The sequence below is a fragment of the Lutra lutra genome, chromosome 10 (assembly GCF_902655055.1).
Source record: "Lutra lutra chromosome 10, mLutLut1.2, whole genome shotgun sequence".
Classification (NCBI taxonomy): Eukaryota; Metazoa; Chordata; class Mammalia; order Carnivora; family Mustelidae; genus Lutra; species Lutra lutra.
This window is the reverse complement of record NC_062287.1, coordinates 58,423,305-58,441,040: the sequence shown is the minus strand read 5'-3', so window position 1 is coordinate 58,441,040 and position 17,736 is coordinate 58,423,305. Positions and strand designations below refer to the sequence as shown.

Sequence of the window (17,736 nt, the reverse complement as noted above, 5' to 3'; positions counted from 1 at the left end):
TTCAGAACATTAAAGTGGGGGCACCTGGGTAGCTCAGTTGGTTAAGCGACTGACTTTGGCCCAGGTCAAGATCCTGGAGTCCCAAGATCGAGTCCCAAATTGGATTCTTTGCTCAATGGGGAGCCTGCTTCTCCCTTTGACCATGCCCCCCGCCCCCCACTGCTCTTGTGCTCTCTCTTTCAAATATACAAAATCTTAAAAAAAAAAAAAAAAAAGAAACTGAAAGTGAGTACTTTAAGCTCATCCCACCTATAAACTTTTCTTGCTCAAAACCCTGAACCTCTTCAATTCCCTAATTCCATGAAGGGTCCCAAATCCATTCAGTCACCCAAGTCAGAAACCCGAGTGTCCTCCTAGGTTCCTCCCTCTCTTCCACCCCTCCCAGACACCTGCCAAATTAATCCTCTCCTTTACACCCCTAGACCTCACTACCTCCCCTACTGGTCTACCCCAGTGACTTTCCAGTTTCTGTACTCTCCCCTTCTCTTCTTCATACAGGCCCCTATCTCCAAAATGCAAATCTGATTCTCTTCCTTTTAGAAATCCTTTTGCAGTCCTCCATCTCTTAAAGGGTAATGGCCCAAACCGCCCCCCTCAGAGCCTTTCCTCCTCCTAGCCTCATCTGCCACCCCTTCCCACCAACACACATCCAAGGTCCTAACCACAAATACATCCTATTCTCTTGCACCTCCACACCTCTGTACGTCAGGCTTCCTCTGCCTAGACTACACTTTCTTCCTCTCCTGCACACAGGGTATTGGCACAAAGTCATCTCTTCCATGAAACATTCCACCCTTTGCACACTGCTAGTCACTCCCTCCTCAACACCCCTGTAGCACTTCTCAAATTGTTCCCTAATTATCTGTGTACCTCTCCTGGATGGCTGGGATTGTATCTTATCACATATGAACCCCATGTCCCGCAGAGCCTGGCCCAGAACGGGTATTCAAAATGTTCCATCAAAGGAGCAAAGGAAGCAAGGCCTCCCCTGAAACAGCGGATGTGAAGGTGTATAGTTTAGGCCCAAGTGTGAGAGGACCATGAGGGAGGGGCGCTGTCCTCATTTTTAGAGTCAGCAAACCCCACACAGAGAAGAGCACAAAGTTGTGGGAAGTGAGGCTGACATTAAGAAGGAGCCCCAGGGCCGGGAGAGGACAGGATGAGGAGAAGATGCCCCACAGCACACTCCCCCACCCCCAACAGCTGAGCAAGCAGCAGCCAGCAGGCAGAGGCCAAGGTAAAGGCAGCAGAAAGGGAAGGGAGGGAGGAAAGAAAGACAAGAGAGACAGCCAATACCCCAAGCTCTCTGAGTGCCCAGGCATCACAGCGCTGCTGTCAGAAGGGGGTGGGTCAGGGTGGGGCTCCATCTGGAGGAAATAGGAAGTGCTGTGATGGTAATAAACAGGGTGAACATGGACGGTGGTGATGGAGGTGGTGGAGGAGGTGGTGGTGGTGGTGGTGGTGGTGGCAGAGGAGCAGGAAGAAGAAGCAGAGGCAGATGGAGAGCTGGTCCCGTGGCCTTCAGAACTGAAAGACTGTCCAGATGAAAGGCTGCGCATTCGCCGCAGAGAGACCCGGCTTGTCAAGAAGTGGCCAGCCTCGCCCTCTACCAACCTCTGAGATCCCAGGCCATGCTGCGGCTCCGTCAGGCGCTGCCGGACACTGCACTGCAGGGTGGGAGCTGCAAAGAGAGGAAGAAAGGGGTGAGGAAGGGCCAGCCTCCTTTGGGCTGGCAGGCAAGCAGGTTTGCCCCTAGAGAGATGCTTGCTGAGGGCCATTCTGGGCCCTCGGTGCCCGTCTGGAGAATGGAGCACCGCCTCCCAAAGACCTCCCACCAGGGGTCCTGAAAGGAAGGGGAGATTAACGATGAGGTGCCCAGGGCAGTTTTAGTGGCAGCTACAATGGAGGAAGACCAAGGGCCACCATGACTAGAAAGGAGAGGCAGGGGGTGAGTGGGAGGACACAGGCAGGGCAGGTTGGGACAGGGGTGTGGGGCAAGGTCCGGGAGAGCACTAAGAACCAGCCTTTCTAGAAAGCCAACCTCAGGAAATAATTCTCAATGCGGACAAGGATTTATACATAAACACGCTCATCACATATGAATTAATAAGCGTATGAAAGTACACATCAAGTTGGACAAGGGGAAAAGGATGGTATATCTGATTGCTGACAAACTATAACTATTAAAAATGCTGCTTAAGATTTGAAAAACAGGGGCGCCTGGGTGGCTCAGTGGGTTAAAGCCTCTGCCTTCGGCTCAGGTCATGATCTCAGGGTCCTGGGATCGAGCCCCGCATCGGGCTCTCTGGTCAGCAGGGAGCCTGCTTCCTCCTCTCTCTCTCTCTCTCTCTGCCTGCCTCTCTGCCTACCTGTGATCTCTGTCTGTCAAATAAATAAATAAAATCTTTAAAAAAAAAAAAGATTTGAAAAACATACAAAAATACCTATTAAGATGCTCAGGGGAAACAAAAGGATACAAAATTAGACATAAAAGAAACACCTCGAACTATGGAACACAAAAGACTAGAGTCTGAAATGGGGCCTTTCCACTTGTAGCCATGACTCTGTGCAACTTACTTCCCGATTTTAGGTCCTGATTTATAAAATCCTGCAGTGTTGTTGTGAGGCTTCAAGAGAGCGCATTTAAAGTACCTGGCACAGTTCATGGCGCTCAATAAATAGCAGTGGCCATTATTACCTCGACCACATAAAAATCATTTAAAATTCCACAGACTTCAGAAGACTGTAAGAGAAGATGCTAAAATAGGGTGGGGCTATGGGTGCCCTTTTTTTATGCTCATATTTACACTTTCCACTTTCCAAATTTTTTCTAATAAGCATGCAGGCAATAAAGAGCCAGCTCTTGGAGCAATGCTACAAATCAGGCTCTTGGCAGATGACGGCCACCATGCCCAGTGAACGGGATATGTGGGCACTGGGTAACTTGGGAAAGTACTAGAGCATCCCCCCTGGGTTCACGTCCAGCTCCAGCTGAAAGCAGAGTTTCTACCTTTGTTTTTTTCTCCTTTACCCTGAGAGATGGGCCACCCTGACTTCTCCCTAAAGATGGGAGAAAGAGCCAGGTGACAAGGGTGCCAGAAGCCACAAAGGAGAGAACACGATTCCATGGTGATGGAGGGCTAGGGAGACAAGGCTTCTATGGCTGGTGGCTTTGAAGGCATGAAAGGGAGGAGGAAGAGGAAGAAGCAGCATGGAATGAGAAGAGGCAAAGGGGGAAAGAGAGGAAAAGAGAGAAATATGAAAAAGAGAAAAGAGGAGAAGGATCTTTCCTTCTCTCTTTCCATCCCAGCCCAGCTGGAAGAAGGGCCACCAGGACTTCTGTCTAGCTGAGCTGAAAAGAGAAGCCCAAGGCTTCCAACACCATGTGTGCTCTCCCTCTGGTCCTCAGCTGAGCAGGCTGATCCTTCTCACCCCCCGAACCTCTCCCAGCAGTTAGTAAGGGCAGTGCTGAGGGAATACAGGGAACAGGCAGGGGAGTGAGGCAGGGAGGGGGAAGGGGCTCATAGGGTAGGAGTGTTGGTTTAGTCCCAAAAGTCGGAAAAACAAAGGCCCCAAAGGGGCTCCTCAAACCCGGGTATTTCCAGAGGGACTGATCATCCGAGCCGCCGGATGTTGAGCAGAGAGAGCGGTCACTGAACCTACGCCCCATCAGCCAGGCAGCATCTAGGGTCCAACAGCCAGGCCAAAAGGAGAAGAGAATCTAATTTACAGAGGGCTTCAGCCCACCCTTCAATGGGATCAGGGGAGGGCCAAGGGCAAGGAGTGGATGGCTCAGAGCTAATGAAGTTCCCTCCCACTCCACGGAACAGTGTTTAGGATCAACACCAGCCTGCCAGTGATCCCAGCCTTGCTGGGTCTTTGACTAAAGCCCTGGTAGGATATCACATCGCTGTGACAACACAGTCTGGTCACAGGCAACCTATTGCTGAACAAATTTACAAAACAAACCCTGTCTGGAGCTGGAATCCAGCCTGATGAAAGAATCTGGCTTTCTGAGTCTGAGCCCCTAAGCCAACCCCATGGTATATGGGCCCAGGACCACAGCTTTTCCTTAAAATCGCCCCTGGTCCAAAGAAAATTTCAACCGGGCCACTCAGAGGTCAGCCCCTCATTTGCAGAAGTTTTCCCACACAGAGTTATCTCTTTGACTTTGCTCTACTCAGCTCTCACCACTGGAGGGGAGAAGAGGGGAGGGAAGGCCCAGGAAAGGGTGCGGAGGTCCAAGAACTCAGGTGGAAAGCCAGACATGCTTGTGCAGGAGATCCCTCCGGGACAAGAACGTCTTTCTGGCTTGGAGGATTTAGGGCTATGTCTCTTTAAGGGATGGCTGCTTCATGGGGCCTCACACAAAAAGGCAGAGAGATAAAAGATATCATCCCACTCGTCCCATTTAGCAATTAAGAATAAAGAATATAAAAATGAAAACACAAAAGCACTTGGAAGGCAAAAATAAATACCATTTTTGTATTATGAAACACCAAAGGAGACTGTTTTTATGAAGGCACATGGGGAAGAGAGAGGAGGATAAAGGGATTTGGAAAACACAGAGTAAAGGAGACACACTGAACACATGGCCCCTGAGGGGCAGACAGAACATACAGTGAGGGAAACCCACCAAGAGCACCACTATGGAGGGCCAGCTGACGTGAGCTGGGCATAGGAACCACGGCCCGGCACTGACCACTGACTGTGCCCCCTCGGTGTCTGCCCCAGAAGCTGTTTCAGCCCTATAGCCAACAGTTCTCAGCCCCTGCCTCAGAGGCCCGTTCCCTCCCCCACAGCCAGGAGGTCACCTACACTGCATGGACAAGGGTGACACAATCTCCTCATCCATGTCATCCACGTCATCCGTCATGATGAAGTGGGCGGGGTTGGGGCGCGAGCTGCCCATCCAGCTGGGGTCTATGTTGAGAGCAGCCACCAGGGAGTGGATGCCGGGGTTGTTGACAATCTGGAAGCCACAGAGGATCTCAATCTGCTGCCAGCGGTGCAGGCGCTCCCGCAGTGCTGCTGTCACCTCGCTCAGAGCTTGCCTGGAGCATGGGGAGACAAGTGAAGCCATGGGCACCTGGGGGCCCCAGCAGAAATGAGTCCTCTCAGAGGAGCAAGCGGGGTAGGGGTGGGGGTGCAGGTCAGAACCACAGTTAAGTCAGACACAGAAGGGCAAGGTGGGAGCCAGGTAAAGGCCGGGGCGGGAGACCAACGCTGCCCCTCGACCAGAGAAGAAGTACAGCTGGGGTGGGAACTTTGCCCTCCCCCAGCTCGGAGGCTGGGCGGAGGCCACCAGAGCCAGGCAGCAGGTGCTACTCACTTGGCAGTCAGGATTTTGTGATCCACATCGTCCAGAGAAGAGCTGTGGGCCACGTGGAAGGTGCCGAAGAGTGTGTTTCTCTTCTTTTTTATCTTCTCAGCCTGCAAAGATGAGGTCCTCAGCTTAAACAGAGCAGGGTTTAGAGACTGGAAATGAGATGTGCCTTTCTATGGTGGGGTCCCCCTGTTCCTCCTAGCACAGCTTAGGCTGCACGAGAGAAAGGAAGAGAAGAAGGAAAAGGAAGGCAAGGGAAGGGCAAAGAGTGAGGAAGGAAGAATATGGAGGCAATGAGAGAAGCAGGAAGACCCCCGACCCCAGGAGTGCTCTGGCCCATGACAGGCCGGGGCTGACAGAGCCTTCCCTCTACCTGCTCCACCGGCTTCCTCTTTCCAGAAGGCAGGTGGGAGCACACCCATACCCTCATTCCCTCCTCCAGAAACTTGAGGACATCATCAGGAACTATATATCAGGAAAAGAAAAAGAACCCAGCACCAGGATACCTCCTGGTTCCACAGGAGGGATGCAGAGAGGAGGAAGGGCAGGGAAAGGGAGCAGGCCAGGAGTGCAGAGGACAGCAGGAGGGCGCATCTCACCCCCTCCTTGGCCACCAGCAGTTGCTTCTCCGCGTTTTGCTTCTTGATGTTATAGTACTGCACCTCCACCTCGTGGGTCAGCTGCAGCCACTTCTGAAGGGCCTCTGGAGCATACCATGAGCTGTGTGATTCCAGTTCCTTCTCAGCTTTCCTCAGGGCCTCCCGGACCTGTGCAGCCAAGAGGTGCGACCCATTTACTGCTGCCCTCCAGTCTTCTGTCTGATACCACTGAGTTCAGAGTTCTCACCTGCTAGCTCATGGGAGCTTTCAAGCCTCTCAAGAGGCTTATATTTTATATACTACAAGGACACAAGCTCAGAAGACAGTCACCTACTCAAGGTCACCAGATCTCAAATTGAGATTTTTCTGTTGCCTGGACTAGAGCGCTGTTTGCCCACACAATGAGCTATCCCTCCCGGGGCACAGCCAAACTCAGCAATCCTCCCTGCTCTCTTGAGGCACAGGTCAGCTTAGTGAATCATCTTCTTTCTGGGAGTTGGGGTCTATGTTTAGACCTCATGACAACACAATGTAGCAGAAAAAGCACTCAACTGGGAATCTGGAAATCTGGTTCTGGTCCCTGGTCTGTCACTCAACTGGTCCTGCAGATCTCAATCCTGTTTGAGGAAGGATTTTTTCCCTTAAAAATCCAAACCATAAATGTAGGGTGATCTCAGGAGGAGGTATGCAAACAGCTCAGGTCAGAGAGACCTTAAAAATGATTGCTACTCCCCGGGCACCTGGGTGGCTCAGTGGGTTAAAGCCTCTGCCTTCGGCTCAGGTCAGGGTCCTGGGATCGAGCCCTGAATCTGGCTCTCTGCTCAGCAGGGAGTCTGCTTCTCCCTCTCTCTCTGCCTGCCTCTCTGCCTACTTGTGATCTCTGTCAAATAAATAAATAAAATCTTTAAAAAAAAAAAAAAATGATTGCTACTCTGTAAGGGGGTTGGCCTGAATGCTCTCCAAGTCTCCTGTAGCCCAGAGGCTTGGTCTATGATTCTCCCATTGAGCAGGGCTGGTAGCCTTTGATGGGCACCCTCTACAAAGTGAGTAGACACAATCACACTTACTTTTAACTTGGATGTTGCCAAAGGAGGCCTAGACATGAAAGAACCAATGTGTAAGCAGAAATCTCACTGACTTCTCAAGCAAGGAGCAGACAACAAAGCAGATGGTCACAAAGCACTGAACCTGGAAGGTCTGAGATTACACAGACATTATCTACACTGGATTCCTTGCTATCTTCCCCAGGCTATAGTATACACTGAACTTTAGCTGGTCAGAATCCCAGAGAAAAGGGATTGAGAACAGACTTATTATGCCCAACTTCAGCCAATGGGGCAAGTACCCCAAGGCAGGCCTGAGGTTCTCTCCATGGCCTACAATAGACTGGGAGGCCTCAGCTAAAGAGAACACCTTTATTCCTTAGACAGCCAATGAGAAGACCAATCTTCACAGGGTTTTTGTTCCTTGAAAAAGAAACTATACACAACCTACTCCTGGCTTTGTAGATTTAAAATGAAGAACAGATGGGTGCCTGGGTGGCTCAGGTCATGATCCCAGAGACCTGGGATCGAGTCCCACATTGAGCTCCCAGCTTCACAGAGAGTCTGCTTCTCCCTCTGACCTTCTCCCCTCTCACACTCTCTCTCACTGCTTCTCTCTCTCTCTCTAATAAATAAATAAAATTAAAAAAAAATAAAATAAAATGAAGAACAGATACCTCAGAGTCTAATACACCAAGTCTGAAAATGTGTGATCCAGTTCCACCTTGAAAGGAGTGAAAGGAATGGGAAAAGCTAAGGGAAGAACAGGAAGAGAAGAGGAAAAAGAGCAAATAGACGGAAGTGTGACAGTCAGGAAAGGCTGGCCTAACAGGCTCAAAACTACTTAATGAGAGAAATACAAAACAGGGAAATGGAAATGGGGGTGGGGGAGTTAGGAGACAGAGACAGACACATCTTGCCACACACAAGGATAAATGCCTGAAGGAGAGAAGAGCTGTGGCAAGTCAAGAGTATTCTTTTATTCTGTGGCTGTGGTTCTCAACCTGTCACACACCAGAATCACGTGGGGAACTTTAAAAATACTGAAATCTGGACCCACACCCAGATTTCACTGATCTGGGGGTGCTGGTCTGGGTATCAAAAATTTTGAATGCTCTCACAGTGTTCTTATATGCAGCAAAGCTAATAACCACTGGCCATGTGCTTTACAGGGTCACACCGGGCTCCCACTTCCCCATAGGATGCAGTAGGTCATGACAGAAGAACAATTCTGATCCAACGCAAAATCTGGGGAAAGCTAAGTTTACAAAAATTATGAAATTCTCGAATGACAAACTATTATAATTATGAAAAATTTTCAAAGACATCAAAGGGCTACAGAAGCAATAAGACTAGGTCTATGGTTCTCAAAGTAGGATCCAGGGATCTTTGAGTACATCCTTTCAGAGCATCTGTAAGACCAAACTATTTTTATAATAATACTAAGACATTATTTACCTACCTTTTTCTCTCCCTTTCTCTCACAATGACTATGGATTTCTCCAGAGGTTACATGAGTAATATCAAAACAGATTGACTAGAGATACTAATGTAAGAATCCAGTAGTCCATTAAGCCACACATTAAAAATAGTTGCAAAATTGTAAAAAAAAAAAAAAAATTCTTAATTTTTTATTTTGAAAAATGCAGGAATTTTTCAAAATGTTATTTGTGTTAATATATAAGGAGTTTAATATACTTATTTTAAATGAATTAGTATTTTTTTAAAGATTTTATTTATTTATTTGACAGAGAGAGGAGACACAGCCAGAGAGGGAACACAAGCAGGGGTAGTGGAAGAGGGAGAAGCAGGCTTCCTGCTGAGCAGGGAGCCCAATGTGGGACTCAATCCCAGGACCCTGGGATCATAACCTGAGCCAAAGGCAGATGCTTAACAACTGAGCCACCCGGGCGTTCCAGAATTAGTATTTTTTTTTTTTAAGATTATTTGTAATCTCTACACCCAACGTGGAACTCAAACTCATGACCTTGAGATCAAGAGCTGCAAGCTCTTCTGACTGAGTCAGCCAGGCACTCCCAAATTAGTAAATATTTTTTTTAAATTTTTTCTCAGTCCTAACTAGGTAAATAGCAACATATTTCCCCTTTAAAAATGTTTAAAAATAATTTTTAACAGTAAAAGGGTCCTGAGACCAAAAAGTTTGAGAACCACTGGACTAAATGAACTAAAAATCCAGAGAGGGAGAAAAAGCCTTTCTAAGGCAAGTTCACAACTGTCAGCCATTTTCTTCTTTGGAGGCTTTTGATAGTTCTGGGTGAGAGCTGATAACTGGGCTTGGCCCAGGCAGTGGGACTCCACCAGGGCCCAGAGAAACCAGCCTAGCTTTTGTTGGTAGTATGGTACTGATATGACAGATTGGAAATGGAGATATCCCAAACATACATGCCATTTTCTTCAATGAACATTTACTGAGCTCTGGGTTGTGCAGAAGAACACATAGCTAGGCCAAAGAACAGACTAAAATCTCCCATAATTTCAAAATACTTGGGAAACACCAAATATTGCAGGAAGGAAGGGACCTGCCTCAAACACACTGCTAGTCCTCCCCTCAAGAGAGCTTCAAAATTGTGAAGCTATGATGAGCAGAAGGCCGATGAGATAAATTAAAATCCTCCCAGTGACAGATATGAATCTCTCATGGGTTCAGGAGAAAGAAATCCACCAGCTCTCAAGAAAAAGGAAGGGACATGGCTGAGAAACTGGGACAAATGAGTGCTAGACCAAGTCCTACTAAAACTACAACCCAGTTCCAACACGGCTCAATTTCAGATTGGCCAGAGGTGATGAGATGCTCACTCCATGTACCTAACAGAGGAAAGGGGGTAGGAGGTGTCCCTATTTGATGGACGACAAAAATCATCTCGGGCCTCTGTTATTGTTTTATACACTGTCCGGAATTTAATGAAAACAAATTGCTAGACATGAGAAAAGGCAGGAAAATATAACCAATAATTAAGAGGAAAAATAGGCAGTCTCATAAGTGATCTAAATGTGAGAGTTACCACAAAAGGACTTTACAATAACTATGAAATCTTCAAGAAAATATAGAAAAGATGGACGCAATAGTTGAAAAGACAGAAATTCTGGGCAGGAAACTGAATCTATAAGAGAGTAAATTGAGCATTCTAGATCTGAAAACTACAGTATCTGGGAGTAGGATCCCACCGAATGATGGGTTAAACACCACAATGTTCAAGCAGAATATAGGATTGGGGAATCAAAGATACATCAATAGAAAATAACCAAACCAAAGCACAAAGAGAGAGAGAGAGAGAGAGAGAAAAGACACAACTAAGTAAGCATAAGAGACAAGTGGAGTCCAATGAAAAGTTCTCGCATGAAGACTGGATCCCCAGAAGGAGAGGAGGAAATGGAACAGAAGCACTAGGCAAACGCAAAGAGCAGGTGCACCCGGCGGCTATCGGGCAAAATACTCTGTATGTGTCCATAAGGGCATGATGATGATAATCATGTTTAAGTGTCTTACACCCGTACAGCCTACATCCAAAAATAATATTTTGGGCTGCTTATTATGGACAGCGGTGCTTTACGATCTCTAACTTTGATTATAAATGTGTCTATTACCCTTTTAGTTTCTTCAACTTTTGCTTTAGATATATTTTAACTATATTGTTAGATGTATGCAAATTGACTGCTGTTATATGTTACTGTTGGGTTCACACATTTATGATTTTTGTCTCCAGTAATACTTCCTGCCCTAAAGCCTGGTTTGTCTGATACTAATATAGCTACTCCTGATTTAGTTTCTTCTGTGTTTGTATTGTGTATCTTTGCTCATCCTTTTACTTTGAACCATTTTGTATCCTTCAAGTGTATTTCTTGTCAACAGCACATACCTGGGTTTTGTATTTTTATCCATTCTGACAACTCTTTGCCTTCCAATTGTATTGTTTAGTCGGTTTACCTAAAACAAGTCTCAACACATTTGAAATAATTGAAAACATATAGTATGTGTTCTCTGACCACAGCAAAATGAAATTAGAAATCAATGAGAAAGAACTAGAAAAGTTCCCAAGTGTGTGAAAATTAGGCCACACGTTTACTTTAAATAACCATGGACTCCCCCTAAAAAATTGCAATAAAAATTAGAAAATCTTTTAAACTGAATGATAATGAAAATATGAAATACCAGAACTCAGCAGCAGCTAAGGCAGTGCTGAGCTGGAAATTTACAGCTCTAAACGCCTGTGTTGGAAAAGATTAAAGGTTTAAAATCAATAACCTAATCTTCCACCTCAAAACCTAGGGCGAAAAAAAAGCTAGAAAAATAAGAGGCACCGAGCTGGCTCAGTTGGTGGAACAGGCAACTCTGATCTCAAGGGTCATGAGTTTGAGTTACATGTCGGGTAAAAAGATTGCTTAAAAATAAATTCTTAAAAAAAAAAAAAAAGAGGCTAGAAAAATAAGTTAAAAAAATTTTCAAAGTGTAAGATGTCTACACTGAAAACTACAAAACATCTGAGAGAAATTTTTAAAGACCTAAGTAGGGGCACCTGGATGGCTCAGTGGGTTAAGTGTCTGCCTTTGATTTGCGTCATGGTCCCACAGTCCTGGGATCGAGCCCTGAATTGGGCTCCCTGCTCAGCTCTCTCTCTCTGCTGCTCGCCCAGCTTGTCTCTCTCTCTAGCTTTCTTTCTTTCTCTCACTCTCAATTAAATAAGTAAATAACCTAAATAGGTGACAGGACAAACAATGCTCATGGATTGGAAAACTTGTTTGGTTAAAATGTTAATTTTCGGGGCACCTAGGTGGCTCAGTCATTAAGCGTCTGCCTTCGGTTCAGGACGTGATGCCAGGGTCCTGGGATGGAGCCCTGCTTCAAGCGCCACATCCGGCTCTCTGCTTAGCGGGAAGCCTGCTTCTCCCTCTCCCATTCCCTCTGCTTGCGTTCCCTCTCTCACTGTGTCTCTCTCTGTCAAATAAATAAGTAAATAAATATTTTAAAAAATAAAAAATTAAATGTCAATTTTCTCCAACATTGATCTATAGATTCAAAGCAAAAACTATAAAAATCCCAGCAAGGCTTTTGGGGGGAAGTAGGGAAAAGCAGTAGAGTGACAAGCTAATTATGGAAATGCAAAAAACCTAGAAGAACCAAGGCCACCTTGAAGAATAAAGCTGGAGAACTTACTAGCAATATCAAGCCTTAGTAGAAGATAATGTGGTAGAGAGACGGACAAATGGATTACATAATAAAGTATCTACCTGGAAAAAAAAAAAAAGAACCTTGACTTCCTACTTCATGTCATACACAAAAACTAATTCAAAATAAACTACAGGGGCGCCTGGGTGGCTCAGTGGGTTAAACCTCTGCCTTTGGTTCAGGTCATGTTCTCAGGGTCCTGGGATCAAGTGCCGCATCGGGCTATCTGCTCAGCAGAGAACCTGCTTCCTCCTCTATCTCTCTCTCTGCCTGCCTCTCTGCCTACTTGTGATCTCTATCTCTGTGAAATAAATAAATAAAATCTTTTTTTTAAATAAATAAATAAATAAACTACAAACCTAAATGTGAAAAGTAAAACAATAATACTTCCAGTAGAAAATTTGGAAAAATATCGTGGGGATGGGCAAGATTTCTTAAACAGGCTACAAAAAGTACCAATTGTTTAAAAAAAAGATTGGCTAAATTGGACTTCATTAAAATCAAGACCTGTTCATTAAAAGACAATATTAAGAGAACAAAACAAACAAACAAACTACAGGCTGGGAAAATATTTGCAATACATATATACATATATACAGACAACAAGACTTGCATTCAGAAAATATAAAGAACTCTTACAAATCCATTAAGAAGAAGACAGACCAAAAAAAAAAAAAAAAAAAAAGGAGAAGACAGCACAAAAGAGATTCCCAAACAAAATGGTCAATAAATTTACGAAAAGGTGTTTCTTATTATTAGTCATTAGGAAAATGAATATTAAAGTCACAATGAAATATCACTATATCCCTACCAGAATATGTAAAATTGGGGCACCTGGGTGGCTCAGTTGGTTAAGCGACTGCCTTCAGCTCAGGTCATGAGCCCAGGATCCTGGGATGGAGCTCTGCATTGGGCTCTCTGCTCAGCAGGGAGCCTGCTTCCCGCCCCCTCTCTGCCTGCCTCTCTCTGCCTACTTGTGATCTCTCTCTCTCTCTGTCAAATAAATAAATAAAATAAAATTTAAAAATCTTTTACAGGGCACCTGGGTGGCTCAGTGGGTTAAAGCACAGGTCATGTTCCCAGGGTCCCTTCCTCTCTCTGCCTGCTTCTCTGTCTACTTGTGATCTCTGTCTGTCAAATAAATAAAATCTTTTTTTTTTAAGATTTTATTTATTTATTTGACAGACAGAGATCACAAGTAGGCAAAGAGGCAGGCACAGAGGAGGAAGCAGGCTCCCCACCGAGCAGAGAGCCCGACGCGGGGCTCGATCCCAGGACCCCGGGACCACGACCCAAGCCGAAGACAGAGGCTTTAACCCACTGAGCCCCCCAGGCGCCCCATAAATAAATAAAATCTTAAAAAAAAAAAGCCTAAAACTAACAAGGTTTTTAGGTTGTGGCTCAACTAGAATTCTCACACTTTGCTGGTGCTAGTACGAACTAGTCCAACCATTTTTCGAAAACTGGCCGTTTCTAATAAAGCTAAATATATAAATTCCCTATTATATCCAACAGAAGTAAGCGCTTATGCTCATCAAGAGACATGTGCAAGGAAGTTCATAGCAGTGTCATTCAGAAAAGGAGAGAAAAAAAAAAGAACTGCAAACAACCCAAACGTCTACCAAAAGGAGAATGGATAAATAATTTAGAATATTCTCATGCCATGAATTATTACTTAGCAATACGAATAAACCAACTACCACTACATGCAGTAACATGGACAACTTTCACAGACATAATGCTGAGTAAAAGAAACCAAGCATGAAGAAAAATACTATATAATGCCATTTATATGAAGTTCAAAATCGGGTAAAACAAATCTGGTTTAGAGATTATAACCACAGTTACCTTCTAATGGAATACTGATGGGGGAGGTTGGGGGAAGCAAAAGTGAAACTTCTGGGTGCTTAAAATATATTCTGGGAGCACCTGGGTGGCTCAGTCAGTTAAGCATCTGCCTTCAGCTCAGGTCATGATCCTGGGTCCTGCTCAGTGGGGAGTCTGCTTCTCCCTCTCCCTCTGCCCCTCCCTCCACAGCTCCAGTTTCCCCCAAATTAATAAAATCTTAAAAAAAAAAAAAAAGGTATTCTGTGTCTTGATCTGGATGGCAGTCATACAGGTACATGCTCATGTAAAAGCTTTCCAGCTGAATATTTATGATTTGTATACTTTATATAAATACTTCGATTAAAAAAAGAAAAAAATAACTGTTAACATCTATTATCCCCGGGGCACCTGGGTGACTCAGTTGTTAAGGGTCTGCCTTCAGCTCAGGTCATGGTCCCAGGGTACTGTGATCAAGTTCCACATCGAGCCCCACATCGAGCCCCACATTGAGCCCCATTTGGGGATCCCTTGCTCAGCAGGGAGCCTGCCTCTCCCCCTTCCTCTGCCTGCTTCCCCAGTTCTCTCTGTGTCAAATAAATAAATAAAATAAAATAAAATAAAATAAAATAAAATACACCTGTTATCCCCTATTCTTTGACTATTTCTTTTGCAACTTTTCCACTACTCTTATTGGTAAGACTCTAGCAACTCTTGAAGGTATCGTTTAAGCCAGATTGCAAAGTCCTCCCTCATGAAACATTCCAGCCAGGCTTCTGGCCCCTGCACATTTCCTCCCTTCACCCCCCAAGACGCCCAGGAATTTGTACAATCTCCTACCTGCTCCAGCTCCTCCTCAGCATATTTTTGGCGGCTCCGCTCATTCTCGGTACCCTCCCGCAGCTCCTTCAGCCGCTGGGCTTCCTGCTTGGCAAGGTTGATCTCATCACGCAGCTTCTTCTCCAGATGGACTTTCTCCACCTCCACTGTGCGGTGCTCCTCTTGGGCCTTGTGCAGCCTGGGGGTGATGCAGGGAGCTGGAGAAGGCCAGGCAAGGGTGCCAGCCAATATGCCACGAGTCGTGGCATCAAAGAGGAAAATGAGGGCTCTGGCACTGAGAATATATTCTCCTTATTTTGTTGACTGGCTGTGAGTTAGCTCAGGGCCAAAAGGAAACATAGTGGCAACCATGTCTCTTATGTTGGCCATCATTTTGCTGCCAGTAATCAAGCTAGGTTCCTGGGTATGTGAATCCCTCCTCCGAGGTGCCTCACATACTAAGATCCCAACAACTGCTAGTTTACAGGGTATTTCCATGTGTCCTCCCTTCAGATAATTGAATATTGTACCATTAGCAGCTTAGACAGGTCTGGATTTAAGACTTAGAAATGGAAAGTAATTGCAGGTAGAACTGAGACTAGAATTCCAATCTGTATGACTCCAAATCCCATAGTTATTCCCCTTATCCTGGGGCTGTCTGGAAGGTTCAGCAAATGTAGAATACCCTGCAAGCTAGGCCAAAGATCCAGAGAAGGCGCAATGGCTGAGATATGACTGGGGTGGTGGCAGTGGGGATATTTAGGGAAGACAAGAAAGGAATTAGGAATTGAGCAGCAACTCTTGGAGTCCTAAGTACCTGTTCCCAGAGGCAGAGAAAAATGAAATTCATGCGAAAGGGGCTGGGCAGGGCTTGGGAGATCCCCTGCTGCCCCCAGGCCTGAGTTTTCTTTCTGAATATCTTCGATGGTGGTAAGATCTCAAGGATTGAGTTATAATGAAAATATACCTTTGTATCCACCCACACATTCTCTCTGTTCACTGACAAAAGCACCCAGCCACCTTCCTTCCGCCCTTCCTTCCTCTACATATCTACGTTAATCCACCTGTTCATTCATCCATTCCTTCAGCAAGCACTTCCAAGCATCTACTGAATGCCAAGCCCTGCACTAAGTCCCAGATCTATGGAGATGAATGAGAAAATTGCCCTTGCCACTGGGGAGCTCAGGACCTAGCCCAATATAGACAAGTAAACAGGTAATTATACACAGTGTGACAAGTTCTATGAGAGAGAGACATACAAGCTGTTGGATGAGCCCAAAGGATGGAGTGATCAACTCTGGCTGAGAGGAGTCAGGGAAGGTGAGCCCTGGGCTAGACCCAGAAGAAAGAGAAAGAGTTTGCTAATCCCTCTGGCAGAAGGCAAGGACTTGGCCACAGTCAGGTCTTCCTACCTTAGTAAGAAATACCAAGTGACAAGAGACCAGGGCAGGAGAGGAAAGGATGATGAAGAAGACAGGGATCTATGGCTTAGACATGAGGTACAGCTGGATAAGTTACAGAACAAAGGAGCCCTCAGAAAAGAGCACTGACCACTGAGTTAATCAAGCAGGTGAAACGAAGGGGCAGAGACAGAACGGAAATTCTGAAGACAGGACTCAACCTCTAACAACTGCCAAGTCCAGACCTGTCAGTAGCTGGAGCCACAAACGAGGTCGTAGGACGAGCAGGGAGGGACAAAGAGAAAGTTCCAGACGGCAAGCTTCCCGCAGACGAACTGCAGTCTTCTGCCCACTCAGTCCCTGGAGAGCAAGGGAGGTTGGGTCTCCTCAGGGTGCACACCAGGTGGCGCTAGAGGCACAGCTGAAATCAAACCCCACGCACCATTTCCTGCCCCCTCTGCTTCCCCTTGCTGAATACCCTCCTCTACCGTATTCTTCAACCCAACCGCCTGGAATCACACCATTAGGGATTCAGTTCTTCACCAAGGAGCAGCCTCTTCAGGAAAACCTATGATCTGTCAGTCTTGTCCAGCTGAAAGGAGCTCCTTTAAAGTAGAATCAAAAAACCTGACCCCCTTTTATAGTCCTAACGAGATGTGGTAGAGATGAAGATCATAAGTACCAGTGGGTGTAGAAATGAGCAAATACACGTGCAGTCAAGACTCCACAGAAGCCTGAGCATCCTGAAGGCCGCGGTCAGTCAGCCTTACAAGTAAGAGATTGAGGCAGCCTGGCTGCAGGCCCCGGCTGTCAGTAGCTGTGGGACTACGGCAAGTCCGTTCCTTGCACCAGGCCTGTTTCTTCATTTCTAAATGGGAATCAGAATCCCTGCCTCAAAGAATTATCTCGAAACCCCATGAAATCCTACCTGGAATGCACATGTGGAATTACATTTATTCCCCCAAAGTATCAGGAACTCTGTTAAAAAAAAAAAAGCTCAGTGGTAGCTGGCAGCACAGGGCCAGTAGAGGAAGGAGGGACAAGGAGGCGTGTGGGCTCTGGACACTATCGGAGGAAGACGTGCATGTGCACGTGTGTAAGCCTGTCTCTGGGCGTGCGCGTGCATTCGTTCCTCCAAGTGCCACAGTGGTCATTAAGCTCTGGAGGCCTTGGGGAGTGGGGAGGGCTGGGAGCTTAGTTTTATCCCCAAAGTTGGAATGTCTCCTGCCTGGATTCTTTGCCTTTGGAATGAAAACAGTACATGCTTTTCAGACAAATGAAGAATGGGGACTGCCCAGACAGCAGCATTTAGCCCCCACTTGGCAAAGGGCCCGGGACCAAGGGGCCCAGAAAAGTAGCCAGGAATCAGCTCAGAGATAAAATTCCACTTGCCCCTTAGGAACCCAACCAATGGAAATGAATCTGATAGGGCCGCCTTTACCGAACAGCACCTGTGGCTGTCCAAACTCCTGGCTCACTACTTCCTGCTATGTGACCCTAAGCAAAGCACTCACCCTCTCTGAGCCCTCATCTCTTCAAC

General features: G+C 46.1%; 1 protein-coding gene across 5 annotated transcripts in view; it reads right to left on the bottom strand.

The window, feature by feature from the left end:
• STIM1 (stromal interaction molecule 1) overlaps positions 1 to 17,736 on the bottom strand; it is a 203,856-nt gene that overhangs the window by 4,952 nt on the left and 181,168 nt on the right. For 2 of the 5 annotated variants that reach the window (XM_047690777.1, XM_047690779.1), the window contains exons 7-12: positions 14,818 to 14,995; positions 5,926 to 6,093; positions 5,333 to 5,433; positions 4,819 to 5,054; positions 3,592 to 3,684; positions 1,615 to 1,681 (exon numbers count right to left, since the gene is read on the bottom strand). In XM_047690777.1, coding sequence (XP_047546733.1) covers positions 1,615 to 1,681; positions 3,592 to 3,684; positions 4,819 to 5,054; positions 5,333 to 5,433; positions 5,926 to 6,093; positions 14,818 to 14,995 — 843 coding nt within the window. Of the gene's footprint in view, positions 1 to 1,296; positions 1,682 to 3,591; positions 3,685 to 4,818; positions 5,055 to 5,332; positions 5,434 to 5,925; positions 6,094 to 14,817; positions 14,996 to 17,736 lie in introns of all 5 variants that reach the window. The other 3 variants (XM_047690778.1, XM_047690780.1, XM_047690776.1) reach the window with 2 other exon arrangements.